The sequence below is a fragment of the Balaenoptera borealis genome, assembly GCF_965194805.1.
Source record: "Balaenoptera borealis genome assembly, chromosome: 1".
Classification (NCBI taxonomy): Eukaryota; Metazoa; Chordata; class Mammalia; order Artiodactyla; family Balaenopteridae; genus Balaenoptera; species Balaenoptera borealis.
Genome location: NC_138860.1, coordinates 100,236,217 through 100,254,820, shown reverse-complemented (window position 1 = coordinate 100,254,820; position 18,604 = coordinate 100,236,217). Strand labels below are relative to the sequence as shown.

The 18,604-nt window shown below is 36.1% G+C and overlaps 1 protein-coding gene across 3 annotated transcripts in view; it reads left to right on the top strand.

Moving 5' to 3' along the window:
• The window catches only part of NTNG1 (netrin G1), a 327,327-nt gene that overhangs the window by 245,520 nt on the left and 63,203 nt on the right, over nucleotides 1–18,604 (top strand). For 2 of the 3 annotated variants that reach the window (XM_082385072.1, XM_082385073.1), the window contains one exon: nucleotides 2,579–2,605. In XM_082385072.1, the coding sequence (XP_082241198.1) occupies nucleotides 2,579–2,605 (27 nt within the window). Of the gene's footprint in view, nucleotides 1–2,578; nucleotides 2,606–13,254; nucleotides 13,321–15,668; nucleotides 15,729–18,604 lie in introns of all 3 variants that reach the window. The other variant, XM_082385074.1, reaches the window with a different exon arrangement.

Genomic DNA, 18,604 nt, shown 5'->3' with positions numbered 1-18,604 from the left:
ATTTCTCATGACTTACTCATAGCCTTTTCAATGCATATAACTGGTTTATTAAATTCTTTAGTTGTTTGTAGAGAACCAAAAGCAAGGTGTTTGAACATTACAATAAGAAACATTAGGGAAAAAATAACATTTGACAGTATACTAATGGACATCCCTTGGTGTTCAGGTATTTTCAACTTCAAAAATCTTTATTCCAATGAGCAGTTTAAAAATCTTTTCTAAGCAATTCCCATTTCACAACAATGGAATAGAAAGTGACTCACCTGGTAGCACCTCACAAAATTTTAAACCACAAAATGAGAAAGAGCCTGAATTTTAAACATCCAAATGTTAGTTAAAAGAAAACATCTTCATGAGGAAAATAGGATCTCATAATGGTCTTGCTTGGCAAGGTTTGTATAGCTGCAATGAACATTTCTCCCAGCACTGGCATCCCCAAAGGAATGGAAACATTTCTGCATCTTTCTAAAGTATTCAACTGCAGCAAGTACTGCATCAAACAGTCTTACAGGTTTGCTCTCCACTGTGTCTAGCCTAACATCCTGAGAACTTTGCCTTGCGTTATGCATGGCCCTCTAACTCCATGCAAGTTTGAAAACACATGAAAAGCCTCTTTCTGCCATCCCAACTTCCATTCTCTTCGACGGATTATGAAGGCATAGCAGTTCCTTGTAATGGAGCAGGATTTTCAATCATGGGGAAATTTGGAGCTTCTGCAACTGATACTAAAATTATTATGCTGCCATCATACCTCACTCAACAGGGGATTTGCAAAGGAAAAAAAATAAAGATTCAGTACCAAGTCAGTGTCACACTGTGGCAAAGATAGTCTACTGAAATGTCGGGTTAGGAATCCAGCAGTCCTTTGCAGAAATCGCATCCAGCTTGAAATTCAGTTCAGACAAAGTTAAAACATGGAAATGAAAATTTAGCTTTCCAGTTTTGGTTGGTCAACGATCAGTAATTAAGCTGAAGCATCATAAGCTCCGTGCATTTAAAATCAAGAGACTTTGAATATATCTAATAACTGAAAATAAGATTTCGTCCCTTCCAGGGTTTTTTAAAACATCTTGGTAAGCTTTAATTTCTCCTTCTCCCCTCTTTACTAAGAAATAGGAAAATAGCTCTTGGTTTTAAAGAATACAAAGCTAGAAATCTCTGAGCAAGATACAATGATTAGTTAAAATAAGCAGAGGGCAGTTGTTCAAAGATTAAACACTAAAATAGAAATGTAATGATTCCTACATTTACCACCTGTTAGCACGCTTCACGATGTGGAGGACAAGTCCGAATGGCTCATTAACAGCTATCATTTATTGACTGTGTACCATGTGTCAGACACTTTTATGGATTATCTCATTCAATTCTCACAGCAGCCCTGTGCAGTAGATATTATTAGCCCCTTTCAGATGAGGAAACAGGCTTAGAGAGGCTGGGAACTTGCCTGAAATCACCCAGCTAGTCAGTTGCAAAGCATGACTCTTACTCAGTTCTGTCTTATTCACATCTCATGCTCTCACCCACACCACTACCTGAATTTAGTGGAAATGTTACAAATCTCTGACTTCTAATTAGTAGTATCTATCCTGGTGTTGCTTGCTTGATGACCCAACTATATCAATAATAGTAATCATAGCAAAGATGGTTGGTTATAACACATACTACCTGCCAAGCAACGCTTTAAGTACTTTAATTTTATATATATATATATATATATATATAATCCTTGCAACAACTCTTAAGAGGTGGAGAACAGAGCCACAGAGAGCGTAAGCCACTGGCCCCAGGGTCACACAGTCAATGAGTATAAGAGCAAAGCTTCAAACCGAGACAGCCTGGCTCTCATGCCCCTACTCTTGGCTAGGGGTTTTCATCTGGATACAGACTAAATTCATGTCCACATTTATACCAAGTTCAGTCACATTCTGAAATGGTTCTACCACCTCAGCAGAGCTTGGCAATTAAAGTAGAAGCTGAAAAATCGATGAAGCCCATGGTCGATGTGAACAACCTAATGTACTCTTGAATTATTCTGCTCAATTTAATTTCTATTACAGAATTTAATCCAAATATCTGACAAGTAAAAGAAGACTAAAAATGATGGTTATATGTAGTTAATCAGATAAAACGCCAAATGACTTTCAACACCTAACACAGGCATATCAACACATTTAAAGTGGTCTATTGAATATGTGGATATATTTGCACAGGCCCATATAATGCATACTTGGTGCTTTGTGCCCAGAACACAAGCCTAGCTTAATATCTGTTTTGAACCACATACAAATTTTCATTAACCTTATAAGTAAGCACAAAATGTTCGATATCACGAAGCTGTCTTGAATAAGCTGTTAAAGTTGAACATTAATTTCCCAAGTCTGATGAGTTCAAGGAGTTCTAGAATAAAGCAAAATGGTCTCAATGGATGGATATATATTTTGGGGTTTTTTGGTGCTATTTTTCTAGTGATCTGAATGTTATCAAGTGTTTACGTTTCTGAGGTTTTTATATTATGTTAAAGAGGTCACATACTAATAAATGTCTAACAGCTTTTCTTTATTGTTTTCTTTCTCTCCAGGTATCCCCAGTATTTCCAGTATTGGCAGTAAGTAAAAAAAAATCACCAATCCAAGTCTAGGCCAGCTTTGCTTTGTTGTTCAGCTCCTCAGATCTATTTTCCCAGTGTCCATTTCTGACGTAGGAGAGTATTTCCTTTGTGAATTGAATTGCTGTGTTTGTTCTCTGCACAGATATGGTGAGAGCACAGATAAAATAGTTATCTATGTATAACTCCTCTGTGGCTATGGCAGTGCCACCGCTTGCCTAACTACTGTTGATCGATGAAAGCTACCTTTACAGAGGTGCAATTAGTTACATAACCATAACTCATTTAGCAAAAATATAAACAGTCCTATTTACCCATACCTGGTAACCAACAAACAAATTGAACTCTCTCCCTAGGACTGAATACGGATTTCTACCATAATTTAGAAAAGCAGAGAATAAATGTTTTAGGCTTATTCATTAGAACTGAAAGAAATCACCATGCAACCTGGGAGCGGGAATTTTATTAGTGCATTAAACTTTAGCCTTTGTGAAGGCCTGAAAGAGGTACGTTTCTGATCATTAGTCTTACTGGAGGAATGAAGGAAAAAAATCATCAGTATGTCCATTTCTCCCTCCTAAAATACAATTATCCATGTTTTCCTGACTACTTAGGTTCAAGTTTGATAGAGAAGGGGTATGAAAAAATACATGCAAAATTTAAGAGTAAAGATACTAGAAATTCCAGCAAGAAATATTTTAGTGGAAATATCAGCAATTGAAAAGAGAAATGTCTCTTCAACATTCTATGGAACATTTCTCTAGCACCATTGCAAAGGGAATTCTACTAGCTGTCATGGGAGAAACAGGCTGTAGCTCCCTCTTTACATTTAAAACAAGGACACCAAACACCAAGCCTGAAATACTCACTGAGGAAATGCCCCATAACTTTTCAGAGCCAAATCTCACATATTTTTAAATACTGTTCCCTTTCCCTCTGATGACTAAAACCTTTGGACAGCTATTGAATAACTGATTTGAAATAAAGTACTGAAGAAGCCAAGATTATGCACTGTAAATGAAAAGAAGCATTTTCACTGGGGTCTCAACCCTCACAGTCTTTGTCATAGGTGCTGAGCCACACAGGGTGATAGAAGTGTAAACAGAAGTGGTTGGAGCATTCCAATACCCAACATCCATCTAAAAAGCAATACACTCATAATTTGGATAAAACAACTTCCCGCTTCTTATAAACGCACAGTCAGGTCTCCCAATTTATAAGTCAACCTAGTTTACTTAAGCTTGAGAATAGGCCCGCACGTGGGTTTGTTAAGCACTAGACATGTTAAATGCCATGAAAATCAGCCGCTTTGTAAATAGAAATAGGAGTCGTGTTCACATTCATTTAGATACCAGACTAACGCTGCAGCTTCCTCTTTGTGATCTTGTGGAAATGGCATCAGTGCTACAAACTTGCAAATGAAAACCTTCAGATCTAACAGTCTAATTTTTCTGCTGTACTAAGTATCTCCCTTGGCATTTGCCTAACTGTATAAATATGCCACATTGTGCTCCTTTCAGGCCTTGACAATTGCATTTGCGCATACATTTTGGAGCAAAAGGGAACCAAATGGAAGCAAGCTGAGACAGATGATTGAGGCTGCTATGATGATCTGACCTGTCAAAAGTTTCAGAAATGGATGGATGGAAAGTAGTTCTTTGGTGCTAGGGTGTGTTTCTGTTCGGAGTGTCAATCGTGTGTTGCATGGAATTTCTGACTGTACTGCTCACTCAACATCTCATTCGGCCACCTCCACCACATGCCCCATCTCTGAGCATCAGCAGATGTTGACCTTTTACACACTGAATCGGGAAATTCCAGTTTTGCTTTGTTTTATTTTGAAATCAGTGGTGACCTGAAAGGATGCTTTGTTGTGCCTTTGGAAAATGTATTAACCTTTATTATCAGGAAACTAGGAAATTTTAACTCCTTAATACCTAACCAAAACCCTCTAACAAATACAGTGATAGCTTGTACCCCGCCTTCATGATGCCTCTGGCTGTTCTGCTTGGAGTGCAATGGGTGTTTCCTCAGAGTTCTCAGGCAAACAGGATATAAGCGCTTTCAGGGGTCACCCAACATCACACACGACTAGCTTGCTTATTGCCTGGCTTTAAGGTCAAGAGATTTACCATGAAACCATCAAACATGATTGTATCTTCTAGGCTGCTTTAATGGCATTTACACATTCCTTCTTTGAGGACTCATAAGGTGCTCGCTGTGTGCACTGGTGGATGGATTCCTTTGCTCTCCAAAGGGCAAGAATTCATGCATAGATGACTCACTGCCTGTTCTAGAGGGCACAGAAATGGGGTTTCCAAGGTACAAGCCAGAGAAGAGAGAGCTGCTTGGATTTTTAACTAAGTTTGGGTGTTTGCCAGGGCTTTTCCCTTTATCCCAAGGAAGGAATCAATGAACATAATTCCACCAAGTACATAGAAAGATGCCATTATAATAGATGTAACACCCGTGAGATTCCCATCATCAAAGAGTATCTCAAGGAAAATGAATGATGCATATTATCGACATAAATTATTGATGTAGGTAACCATAAGTTCATATACATATGCTATATACACAGTGACTGAATATTTTAGAGGCCTATTAGATTTCAGTATAGATTTCAAACTGTCAACACCTGTATTAAGGTTCAAATGCATAGACAGAGTGGTCATCCTTTCCGATCATCTGCTAAAAATGTTTTTGAAACAAATTTCCCATTAAGGTCATTTGTACCTGCTGCTGTCCATCTATTAGGAAATAGGTTTCCCAGTCATCCCAAAAGTACTTGATCTAAAACTCAGTCATTCTGATGTGCTTTGGCCATGGCTGAAAAAATATTGGTGATAATGTCAGCAATTAATGAATCCCAAAATAGATCTGTAGCCATTTGAGCCTTATGAGCTCTGTTTTTCCTTTACCTGATGTAGTAGTAATTCATTCAGGTTTCATTTTTTATGTAAAATGTATCATGCACTTATAAGTAAACATTCACAATTTTATCCAAGTGAATATTTGTTGATGCTGATGATCCAAATTAATATTTGGTTTGGTGTGGGTGTTTTTGTTAAAGTGATAAACTAATCATTATGTTCGAACATATATTATCAGATCCTTAGCCTTGAAAAGCAAGTGATTTCACTAATTATGTTAAACAGTATATTATTTTTAAAAAACATAATTAGGACAACAAGGGTTGGCCTAATGTGCAAATAGCTTTGTGTGAGTGATTATCACTTAAAAAGCAAATAACAGAGGTTAAAGGTAACAAAGTCAGAGGTTAAAGACAGATAATCCACTGAAAATTCACGTCAGGAAACACCCTTTAAAAAAACTTGGAATTTTTAAATAAACAAAACCATTTCTTAGAATAGTAACAAAAGAAAAGACATATGTAGACACTTTGTGAACCCAAGTGTACCTTAAATTACCTTCAAATGATTGACATCATGGTTTATAAAGTGTAGAAATTGATGGAGGTGTTTGGCTGTCCCCTCCTCTTCAATTTATTCAATTTGAAACCACAGTTCACTTAAGGGAAATATTCCATTTTCCTGCTTTCTCTTATAATGAGCATTGCCTTCATCACAGAGTTAAAAATTCATCTCTAATTTGATTTAATTGGCAGGACTATTAAACAAGGGAAGTGCTACCTGCAGGGATTCATCAGCCTGTTGAGAAAGCTCAGAGATGTTTTCATACTTGAAAACATTTGATGCCAGTTGGAGACCTTGTAAAAGTTGTTTTCCATACAGCATCCAAATATTTTTGTTCAGAACTGATTTACTGTATAAACCTGGATCGTGAGGAAAATAACAAGGTTAATCATTTCCCCGCTCAAGGGTTATTAGTAATCTTGTTCATTCTATCCAGAGAGCTTCAGTGTTTGTTTGTTTTCCTCCCTTTGCTTTAATACTTCTAAATCCCCAAATAAAAGTTTCATTTGAATCGCCCTTTAGCTAATTAGGTTTTATATAATGAAGAAAAAAATTATCAGGCTAGTGTAGCTATATGGCAAATTGCATGGTGTGCTACATTAATTTTGAACTGTTTGCTGATGTTCTAGAAGGAAAGCTAAGGTCCCAGGTGAGATGCCTTTGGGACTTTTTTATATCATGTACCCAGTATTCTCATCACAGATCCATTTCATATTTGTGTAACTAGCATTTCACATTCATGAAACCTTTGTGGTTATCCAAAAATTGAATGAACATTAGGACATAGCTGCTTCTTTAATCCTGAAGAATAAATTAAATATTCCAATGAAGAAGGGGGAAGTATCCCCTACCTTAAAAAAAAAAATCCAAGAGGTTTAGCAATCTTTAGCAAACAACAATTGCCCACCTTGAGCAATGTTGACTTTTTTCATGTATTAACCTTTTCCCAGGTGACTTTAGAATGTCAAGCCACTTTTTAAGTGTGAGCTGATATCTGTACCTTTGCTGTTATCTCTGTGTGCGGGCATCTGGAAATTCCTAGCTTAAACAAAGATTTGCCAAGATCTCTGAAGGGTCCTATGATGAACCTTCCAACATGTAACTGTGAACTAAGAGTGGGGTATCACCGAAGACTTCTTAGATTATCAATAGAGAGCTGGCCAGCTAACTGCTCCACTTCCTGGGAACTGGAGGGAAATGTCCCCACATGTCTACAGAATTCCATTTTACAAATGGTGAATCGGAGGCTCAGAGTGTCTGAATAACTTACCAAATGTAATACGGCCAGGAAGGCCTGTCTGACTCTGAAAGCTGTGCTCGTAACGTTATACCAGGTGGAAGAGGTTAGAAAGAAAAATTCTAGATTTATTAACTCCTACTTCAGACTCTTTCCAATCTAATACATTGCACCTTAGACCTGTTGATCCCTGAATTGACCCATTTCTGTGCAGGGAACTTTAGTGTCCTGGAGAAAAACAGAAGTTCATTTTCTGTTACCTCACTGTGTGGTCAACAGAAGCTACATTAAAATGTGCCCTTCCTCTACCACCATCAATGATAAGCATCCTCAGTAAGCTGAGGGAGAGGGGAAATGTAAAGATGTTACATATATTATAGGACATGTGACAGTTCATGAAATTAGCTATGCAAATTGTGAAACATGCTTGTACATATTCTATGACTGTAAAAATCCAAATGTTTACTTTATTGACATAGTCGCTCATAGCCAAAAAATTCTGTGTGCCATCTCAAGGACAGCCTTACCACTATTACATTAAACTGTTTCTTCCCCAGCAGTTTAATGATGCTGTATTTCTGAGAGTCGGCAGCTCACTGTAAAGATGGTAAGATTACCTCCAAGGCCCTAGGGGTTTCTTCTGAAGAGCTTTAGGGTTTTCTATAGATTCCTTTGTAGACATCAATAATGTGGTTTCCAAACTCCCAGAGGAACAAGAGCAATAACTCTACAAATCCAAAGGGACTTTGTGACTTTGTCTCTTCCTGATGTTTTCCTCATACACTCCTGGAAGAAGGATGTTTAATGAAGGCTCACTAACATCCTCTCAGCAGTGGCTTTTCATATCCATGGTGGCACCCTGTTTCCCACTGTATTTTAGAACGAAAAACTTATGTAAAAATTAGTCTTTTTAGGAAACTTAAAGAGCCCTCATCCAACATCATCATTTTACAGACAAGGCAACTAAGGCTTAATTGAATCACCTAAGTCATCTGGTAGCCAAGGCAGGATTCTAGCTCAATGTCCAATTTCCAAACTAGGACCCTTTAGAATTCATCCACCTTTCTCATTTAATTAAATGACTAATGTATGAAACACTATAAAGTAGACTATTCTAGAAAAAAAGAAAAAACATGGGAAAGCATAGTCACAATTTACTTTGGTTTTAAAGGGTATCCACAAATTGAGTTGAAAGCTGCCGATGAATCATGCTAAGGGAGTGAATGTGTGATAGAGGACACTATTCTAAAACCCTAACTCTAAAGCTTTCTTGATGTAAATAAATCTGCTTCAAGTTTCCTTTCAGCTTGATTCACTATGGTGTCAGCAATAGATTGTCAAGTTTAGCAACTCTAACCTAGTTCTCTCCAACTTACAGTGCAAGGAGTTTTCCTTGGGGCACAGAGGAGAAAAACTTTCTACCAAAGTCTAATTTTTATAACTAGAATCTCAGTTTTTCTGATTCATGATAAGGAGTTTCAAGTGCCACAACCAAATTGTCACATAACAGTTTTCTGAGTCTCTCCTTAATGGAAAAAAAAAAAATATTCAGGCAAGATATATATATATCTGATTCATAGTCTAAACTGATGTGCTTCTAAACTGAAAGAAACTTGAAAATTAACATTTTATCGTTAAATGTTAAAAATCAAATCTTTTCCACGGTATTCCAAAATAATTCCTATTGCTTTCTGAACAATAGTACTAATCAATGTAGGCCCTAGAACCAGATTATTCCCTAAATTAATTTGTATCTTAAGTGAGATTTTTACATATCCAAATCACTTGCTTTGGGAACAATTAAGATTTCACGAAATAGGGGGAGCACGTTATTACCTCTACTTCAATTCAGTAAGAACTCTTTATACTACAATAATATGTTTATTACAACAGCAACCACAAATAGAATAATAAGAGCTAACACGACATTGTAAATCAACTATACTTCAATAAAAAAAGAATAAGAACTGACATTTCTTAAATGCTCACTACCATGACAAGCAAATATTAACTCATTCATTCAGCCTTGACAACAACCAGTAGGTAGTGTCATTATCCCATTTTCCATATAAGAAAGCTTAGGCACTGAGAAGTGAAGGAACTTGTCCAAGTGGTAAAACTGGGATTTGAATCCAGTCCAAGCTCTATTTACACGCACCGTATCTTAAATAAATTTCCCCTAAATAGATATTTCCTAGGCTTCCCATAGATGTAGTTTGAAATTTTAGCAATGACAATAGAGTAACAGCATAAGACGGGCATTTCAGATATTTTGTTTCTTTTTAAAGGGGGTGGTGGTTGAGTATGTAGTCTTGGTCTCCATATTCCTCAAGCCAAAGTCTTTGGAGATCATCAAGATGAGTTCAATCCATTTTCCCAGATGTATGGGACCAGGAGCCTTGAGAAGTAGGGATTTCCAAAAAAGGCTATTCTTGAAGGATTGGCCATCTATAGTCCCACTGGACACATATGATAATCCCTCCCCTTTCCTCAGTAATAATTTCTTAACTCCAGTTTGGGTTTCACTATGATAGTCAAAGGTCCACTGTTACAACGTGCAGCAATAACTTTCCCTCCACACAGGGGATTCTTAATCCCCTAAATCCCCTAGATTCTCCAAAGGGCATGTGCTTCATTCCAACAGACTTCATCCTTCTGTGAACTTTAGTGTGACACTGCTAGGCCAGGAAAGAACCATTGGAGTGATGGGATTTAATGGCTGAGAGAAACCATGGAGATCTTTTAGTCCAGCACCTTTATCTTACAGGTAAAGAAATTGAAGTCCAGGGAATTAATAGCCAGACAGCTACTCAACAGGACTGGGAACAGATCCCTTATCCTCTGATTCCAGGGACCCTTTGCCTTGCAACATACTACCACTCTGAGACCTTCATATGACCCAAAGATATTCCTTAGTTAATTCATTAAAGAATGAAATTAATAAATTCTGCAACAGTTCACCTAGAAGCAATACCAATACCTTTGACGTATTATAATATTTTTTTGTATTTGCAATTTCTGACTACTCGAAATAAGCGGCCACTGGCTAAAAGTTCTCAGAGGCTTCATGTTACGCAAAGACTTTTATTAGCATTGAATATGATAACACAGAATTTGTCCCAATTATACAACGAATATACCCTCCAATGTGCCTAATTTACTTCTGGGAATTAAACATTTGTTAGTAACTTTGACTGAATATTTATATGTGCCAGGATCTTCGAGTAACAAGAGTAGCCAGACAGTAACTGGCTAATTTTAAGTTGTTTTCTTATGTGGCCTTGCAATTATAAAGCAAAATAAAAATTAAAAAAATTAAAATGAGATATTAAATTTAAAATTGCATGACGACCAAATATTAAAACATGTAAGCACAGACAGTAACATGCTATAGAAGTTTAGGGTCCACAAATTTCAATATTTTTTTTTCAGGACATTTTTCCTCCCAAGGAAAAGACATCACGCCTAAAATTTTGTCCCACTAGAGATATGTATAGATTAGATTAGGATTTCCACGTGATGACTGCTGGTGGCTCTGAGTTTTAATTTTTCAGGAAGGTTAGGCATCCCACATAATGAAAATCATTTGGAAAAAAATGTCTAATTATATTCCCAAGCAAACACAAAAGCTACACTCTCCCATCCCCCAAGAAACTATCATAAGTACACAGTACAGAAGAAAATACCTTCCATGTAGGGATCAGATTGTAACTGAGGTGTCTATCTTGATAATTTCATACAGGTCAAGTAGTTAACAATTCAAAAAAAGTAGAATGACCTACATTAATTTTTTATACATGTAGGAAGATCCTCAAAACGGAACCTCAGCATCCTAGGGAAAAATCATAAAAGAGTATACTAAAATATAGGCGTAAAATATTTATTACATTAGAATATGGAATAAAGCTTAATTTATAAAATTAATTTTCAAAGCTCACTTCTAACTTTTATTTAGTATAAAATTTTTGTCTTTACTTAAATTTTTTGGCAAAGCTTATTAACAAAATGATTAATTGTATTATTACTTTCATTTCATCAAGAAAGTCAAGCCACTGAATACTTAACATTAAGTTTACAAACATCACCCCACATATGACCTGTGTTTACCTCTCTTACGGAAAAAGATGGAGAGAACCATTTAAAAGAACTAAATTTTTCTTAATTTGATGCTAATAATATAAATAAATATATTTTCTATATAAAACTATAACAGTGGTTTGAAATCTCTTCTAAATAAACAATTTCTAGAGACTTCCCTGGTGGTCTAGTGGTTAAGACTTTGCTTTCCAATGCACAGGGTGCAGGTTTGATCCCTGATCGGGGAGCTAAGATCCCACATGCCTCGGGGCCAAAAAACCAAAACGTAGAACAGAAGCAATATTGTAACAAATTTAATGAAGTCTTTAAAAATGGTCCACATAAAAAAACCTTTAAAAAAAAAACCCCAATTTCTAGAAATCATTTGTTTTTCAAAAGTGATCATTGCAGTTCAAGTAGGCTTAACATTCAGTCAATAACTTGCATATTTTGCCTACATGTTACCAAATATCTATTTATTTAGTAACACCTGGATACAGATGTGGAAAATTGTTACATTCTTTATTCATTCATAAATTTTGATGGATACAGCAATATCAATATTAAGATTTCCTTTGCTTTTATGTGTATACACACACACACATACACACACAGAGTAACAGTAGTTCAGCTTTTCTAACAAATGTTAAAAAACCAAAGTTATAGTGAAAGTTCCATGTCTTGCAAGAATGTTATTCACTATAATCTAATTATGGAGGAAACAATCTGATAATACCTGTTTACAGTAGCCTAGCCACTTGATATCAATTACTCAGTTATTAGATATTTACTGAGGCCTTCTGGAAGGCTTTGCCCTTCCTCAAAGGGATTCAATCTAATTACAGAGACAAGAAATAGACATAAAATTTAAACTAGCAATATTGAAACTTACGCCTATCCACATATCAGTGAGAAATAAGGAGCACATAAGGTAATATGCTATAGGAGTTTAGAGGCAAGAACTCTCCTTGTGGACTTGGGTGGTCCCAAAGGACCACACTAAAGATATGGTTTTGAGTTGATCTCAGTGAATGGTAGATTTGAGTCATGAAATGACTGCTTTAATTGTCATGGCCTATGTACCTTAACAAAAATAGCTTTAAAGCACCCAATCTTAAAGCTGGCTCTTCTCCTGCTTTTCCAGAGTCATTTTTTTTTAATACAGGTGAATCTAAGAAAGAAATAACATTAATTCTTAAATTAACAATGCTTATAATTGGATTGGAACCAATAACTTTAGAAATATATTTTGAGCTAGAAACATCATGAAAATATATATTAAAAAAAAGAAAATATATACACACCCATACATACAAACCTTAGATATGATCGGAAGCACCTTGGACTATTCTCCTTAAGCCAGAACCACCAGTCATCTTTCTCTTTCTTTCTCTGAGAAATCGCATAAATAAAAATAGGAAATAAATCCACTTCTTTGCAGAGATAATGGCTCACACTTAAAACATACCCTAAAGAATCTCTCCTGAAGACTAATGTAACAAGCTCGTATCTGTAAATATAAATTGCAGAGAATGGAATCCTCAAGTGAGAAATTATTTCTTTCCTGTTATCTTCTAGTTTCAGGCACCAGCTTCATATAACGATTTGAATTGCTGAAGTCCCTGTTTGGTTATTTGTAAGAACACTCTATTTTATTGCACAAGTTAATGTATATAGCTTTGTTAGGGAACAGGCTATATATTTAATGTCCATTCAATGTTTTGGGAATCATCAATTGCTTGCTCTTGTTTGGTGTGGGAGTATGTTTTGTTAAGTGCATCACAACCAAGTTAAAAAGCAGATGTGTGGTTTGTGTCTTTGTCCATACAGTTTTCTGTTTAGACCAAATGACATTATAGCTGAAAGTAACATACCCTGATTTTTCCCGGTGCATGCAGATCCTCCAAAGTTTAATAGGATATGGCCGAATATTTCTTCCCTTGAGGTTTCTAATCCAAAACAAGGTAGGAGCATGTAAAATTCCTACTGATGTAAAATCCCACATGTTTAGGGGGAAAATCCCATATTCTATTTTTTAGCACTAAATAAGAGCATTATCATAAATGCCATGTCTTTGAAAGAATCATAATTCAAATATTTTTTTCTAATATGAAGTGTCCCAGAAATATTATAGTAAAAGATGTAGAAAAAATTAGAAAGCATAAAAGTTATAAGCACTTTATCAAATTTACATTGAATGTCAGCCATCCCAAGAGAAGCCTAGAGTTTGGTTGCCATCACAGTGGGGAGTATAAATAATATATCATAAAAACTTGTGAGTGACACAGGTTTCCTTCCACTGTCTCACTTTTACTTTGCTTTGGTAAACTGGCTGTTACGTCAGTTTTATTGAGGGTCAGGGAAAATACATAAAGGCAGTATTGCAACCCCTAAAAGACCTGTTTTTGTTTTTGTTTTTTAAACTGTCGTTCCATATTGACTGACAGGAATTTGGATCTCTCTCTCTCTCTCTCCCCCTTCAACATCATAGTGTATTTTCTCTGCCGAGGCTTTCCCTCTTTTATCCTTTATGAATTACCAATAATTTCTGCCAGGATTAAGAACAACCTGTTTTCTCTCTGTCCTTAGAGCAGTAATTATTTTCTGACTTCTAACATAATAAATAAATAAATAAATAAATAAATAAATAAATAAATAAATAAATGAAAGAAACTGACAGACAGCAGTGTGATTACACAGGAAGAAACAGAACCTTTAAAAACTGACCAATAAAATTCATAAGATTCAGTGTAATGTTAAAATTACATTAACGTCTAGCCTATAGATATACATAGACCTATATAAATAGTTCATATTGAAAGAAAGTTGTCTTCTTTTGCGTCTTTCCTTCTCACAAAAAAAAGGCACATCTTTGGCTTCCACCTTCCTTTGTTATATACAGGATGTTCCTTTTAAGCTCTAATGAATACAGATGGAGGAGGAAATGAGCAAAAGGAGGAACCAGGAAATAGCTGCTAAGCAAAACAAAATATATTAGCAATTTGTTGAGGAGTCAAATTGGAAGGGCTGCATTTTCAGTCCTTGATCAGAGTGATGAAATCAAGACTGTCCTAGATACATATATTACTAGCAAATAGAATTATCTTAATCATCCGCTCCAAATGAATTTTTTCAAGTTTCTGCATACATATGTGGAAGAAGAAATACAGATCAAGCTCAACCCATTAGTATAATTCTATGAGGATTGTGGGAAGGTTTAGTGGCTTTGTTCCTTGGCAAGTTCAATGAGAGCATCTTCAGTGAACTGTCACTCAGTATTTCCCATTGAATTTCATAGCTCAACAAATTATACAAGACAGGATCTAAGACTTAACACTTCTCCACAGTAAGTTTTGTGCTGAACAAGATTATGCATTGTTTAAAACCTGAAACAGACCCATTTAATTATGTTGCTATGTTTTCTGTGAGTGTCGCAAGACTAAAAGCTTTCAAAAATATCTTTAGTTAGTGCCAGTTGCACTTTTTTAGAATGTGGATAAAGAGTTCAAATAAATTTATTTGAGAAGCTCACAGTTGAATAAAGTGCTTGAACTTGACATTTTAGCTAAAGGTGCACTTTCTAGCAGAGGTCAGTTCTGTGCAAACATAATTTATCTGGTCAACATCTGCAAAGAACGTCAGGCTCTATCTTGTTTTTGCTATTTTCACAAGCAACACTTCAGGAACAATTGGAAAAGAAAGGCAGGCAAACTTAGACAGAAATTCCTGCCATTAACAAACTGATATCATATAGGTAATAAATGTTGAGAAAAAGACTACATTTTTGAAAGGTGGACAGATTCGAGGTGACTCTGAGACTGAGATCCAGATTCCGCTGAATGGTTGACCATTGTGACTATCTGTCATGTCTAATCAATTCAGCAAAAATAATCTAACTGGTTTATATGTAGATGAGATTATGGTTACACAGAGAGAAAGACATGGTGAATTGAGGCAATGATATTGCTAAGTAACTCAACAACACAACTACTATTTTAAGAGAAGAACAGTAGGGGATCCTAATATCCATATTGTTATTGGAATAATCTCTGCATAACTGGATTCTTGATTTAAATGGTAATTCTTTTTGCCTCTGAAAATAAAACCTCTAAACTTTATTACTGACAAGGTCAAACCATTTTCAGCCAAATACAAGACTTCCTTTGTGATTGAAGCAAACTCCCAGAAACAACAAATACAAATATTCTCTTCATATAGGGCCACTTTTCAAGCGGGTTGATGATAAGTAATTACAATTTGAACGTTTCACTATTGTTTCTAATGTGCTGTTCATTCTTTTAAACCTATCCAGTTGCTCCCAAATTAGCTTTGTCAACAGTTTCTTCTGTTCAAGTTGCAAACCACAAGAGAGGTAGGAATTCTTGGATTCATACAGTGATTTCATGGTGTTATGTGTTGTGAAACATTACACTGTATGAATCTGGAATATCTGTGAAGTGTACCCATCAGCTTATTGGTGAGGCATGTTGACTGATAACGATCAATGCATCAAACAGTACTGAGAATGTCATCTGTAAGAGGAAAAAAAATGCTTCACTCAGAAATTTGACTGCTGCAAATTTAAAATGCTGCAATATTTGTTTTCTGAAAGATTAATGTGTGAATAAGAATTATAACACTTTAGGTTCCTGTTTGGAACATGAATGTTAGAGTATTAACATTGTCACTCATTTGCATTGAAAATAAGGAAACTCACTTACAGTGAGTTTCAAGGATGCTTTTCATGAGAACAGAATGGTAGGTTCATGTATGGTGCCCATTTGACAAATGAAACCTTGGAATTTCTACTTCCAAATATTGTTTGAAATGAATTTGAACAAATACCAGTGAAGAACTACACTGGGTTAAGCATTGATTATGACCCAAAAATAATAGTTACGTTACTTTCTTTAAATGAAAGTGAGCAGAATCTCATCTGTGACTCATGAATGGCCCATTCCAGCTAGCATCTGTCATTCACAGACTGAAGATTTTTCAGGAAACATAAAGACTTCTGTTTTTATTTCACCATTTTCCTTTAAATGTCCTATGTGACAGGTGTGTCTTGTTTTCCACCCTTGACTGTTGGGTATATGTCATGTTTTAGGGAGTTTTGGGGTTTTTTTTTCATGAAACACCTCTTACAAAGAAATATATTTATTAACAATACCTGAATTTGGTTTGACCCACTTGGTGAAAATGACCATAATAGCTTCCCTATTCCTTATTGAAAAGAGTCAAATCATTTTCCAGATTTTAACCAACTTGAATTGTTCCTTCTGTGTCATATAGAGAAAAGGAGGAAGCTGGTCAGAAGATGGAAAAGGGAAACCGATGATATTTAAACCATGTCTTAAACTTTCCTCACAATGTACTTTTACATATCAGACATTGGCAGTGCCCTTTTGAGGGGAATCCAAGTGGATTTGAAATTTGGGGAACGAAGTTCCTTAGGAACAGAGCAGCCACAAGTTCATAGGGTGCCAAGCCTATTTGGGCATGTGTGCATATAATAAGCTAGTCAGGGATGTCCCTCCTTATCTATGATATGCAAACCTACACAGAGAAACCAAAGAGGTGAAGGAGAAAGGAAGCATTAGGGACCTTATAGAGTCCATCTTTTTTCTGTCACATCAAGCACTGGATATACAAGAGGACTCTTGACCTGAAATTTGACCCTGTATCATTGAATCTCTAGTTTCTTGGGGTCACAGCACTAATGAGATCTGAACACATTTCCACAGGCAGGAAGAAGCCACCTAATGAAGTAGATTTATCATAGAATAATCCAGATTGTTATCAAATGATGTACATGGAAGGGCTTCAAAAGCTACCTAAGGTTGCAAGACAGAGTTGGGGGTGGGTAAGAATCAGGAAAATGCTGCAGCCACTTCATTCCCATCCCTGGGGGAGGCCCCTGGAGGCTTGTGACTTTGCTAATGTAGTGAAGGGAAAATACTTTATAAGAATTCTAATTCCTTCGCCTTCTGTCTGTCTAAAGTCTTTTTTTCCAAATCCTTTCTTTTTGAGTGACTACAGTAAATTTCCACCAGCTCTGACTTTGAATAAACTTTCCTCATTTGGCCCCAACATAAATAAATAAACCTATCTGTGCCACATTCAGAGTACTTTATCTTATATTCCGTAACATATGTCATATTACGGTACATTGGTGACATAATAATGGAATTAGAGGCAACATGGGGAACAGTAAGAAAGAAGACACCAAGACATTTAACAAACACCCCCCTTCCTATTCTTAATATTCTTTTTCTTTCATTCTCTTTCTCTCCAACCTTTTGTTTTTCTATAACTCTTACCTCCCCAGGCCTTCCCCAACCAGTCTCAGTCAGAAAGTGTCTTTAAACCTTAGAAGAGGTTTGGATCTTTCCTGATCTAGAAAGACAACTTTGAACTCTCCTTCTTCTAAAATGCTACTCGCTTAACTAGCCAGTTCTTACGTACCATATTATCATAACTGCCTTATATGATGTCATATACATCAGATGGGGGATTTTGCTCCCCCAGGGAACTTTTGGTTGTCACAGCTTGGGAGTTGCTACTGCTTCTAGTGGGTAGAGGCCAGGAATGCTTCTGAATATCCTACAACATATGGGAAAACCACGGATTATTTGGCCTAAGATGTCAGTAGTGCTGAGGTTGAGAAACTCTGCACTGGACTCTTCAGGACTGGGCTTCATGGTCCAACATGGCTCGTTGATCTAGGGCTATGGTTTTCGCTTAGGACTGGGCCTCGTTCAAGTTGTCCCCTGGTATAAGGTGGTCCTCAATAAATATGCATTGCCAACGCATGCCATGCTTCACCATGAAAATGTGTTTTAGAGAACCCTGTTAGCTTGTTTACACAACAGTAATTAAAACTTGTCTGAAAAATAAAATATAGCCTACAGTGTGATTTGAGATTGCAAAAGTGTATAAAACCATAGCAATTTTTGGAAATCTCCTTTTTCCTACCTAAACTAATCTGCATAGACATATAGTCAATTTTCAGCTAAAATATTTAATAACTCAGTTATAGTGTGATGTATGGCTGTTGTTTTTCTCAACTCTTTAATATTTAGGATATAGCCAGACTCTCTTACAGAATTTGAATGGTGGAGGAATGAATTTAAACATAACTTTCCTCTGTGTCTTCCTCTGTTTCCCAAAGTAAGATGCCTCAGGATCATCACTGATTTGTTGACTCATTGATTCATTCATTCGACAACATGTTTTGAGTGCTTAGTA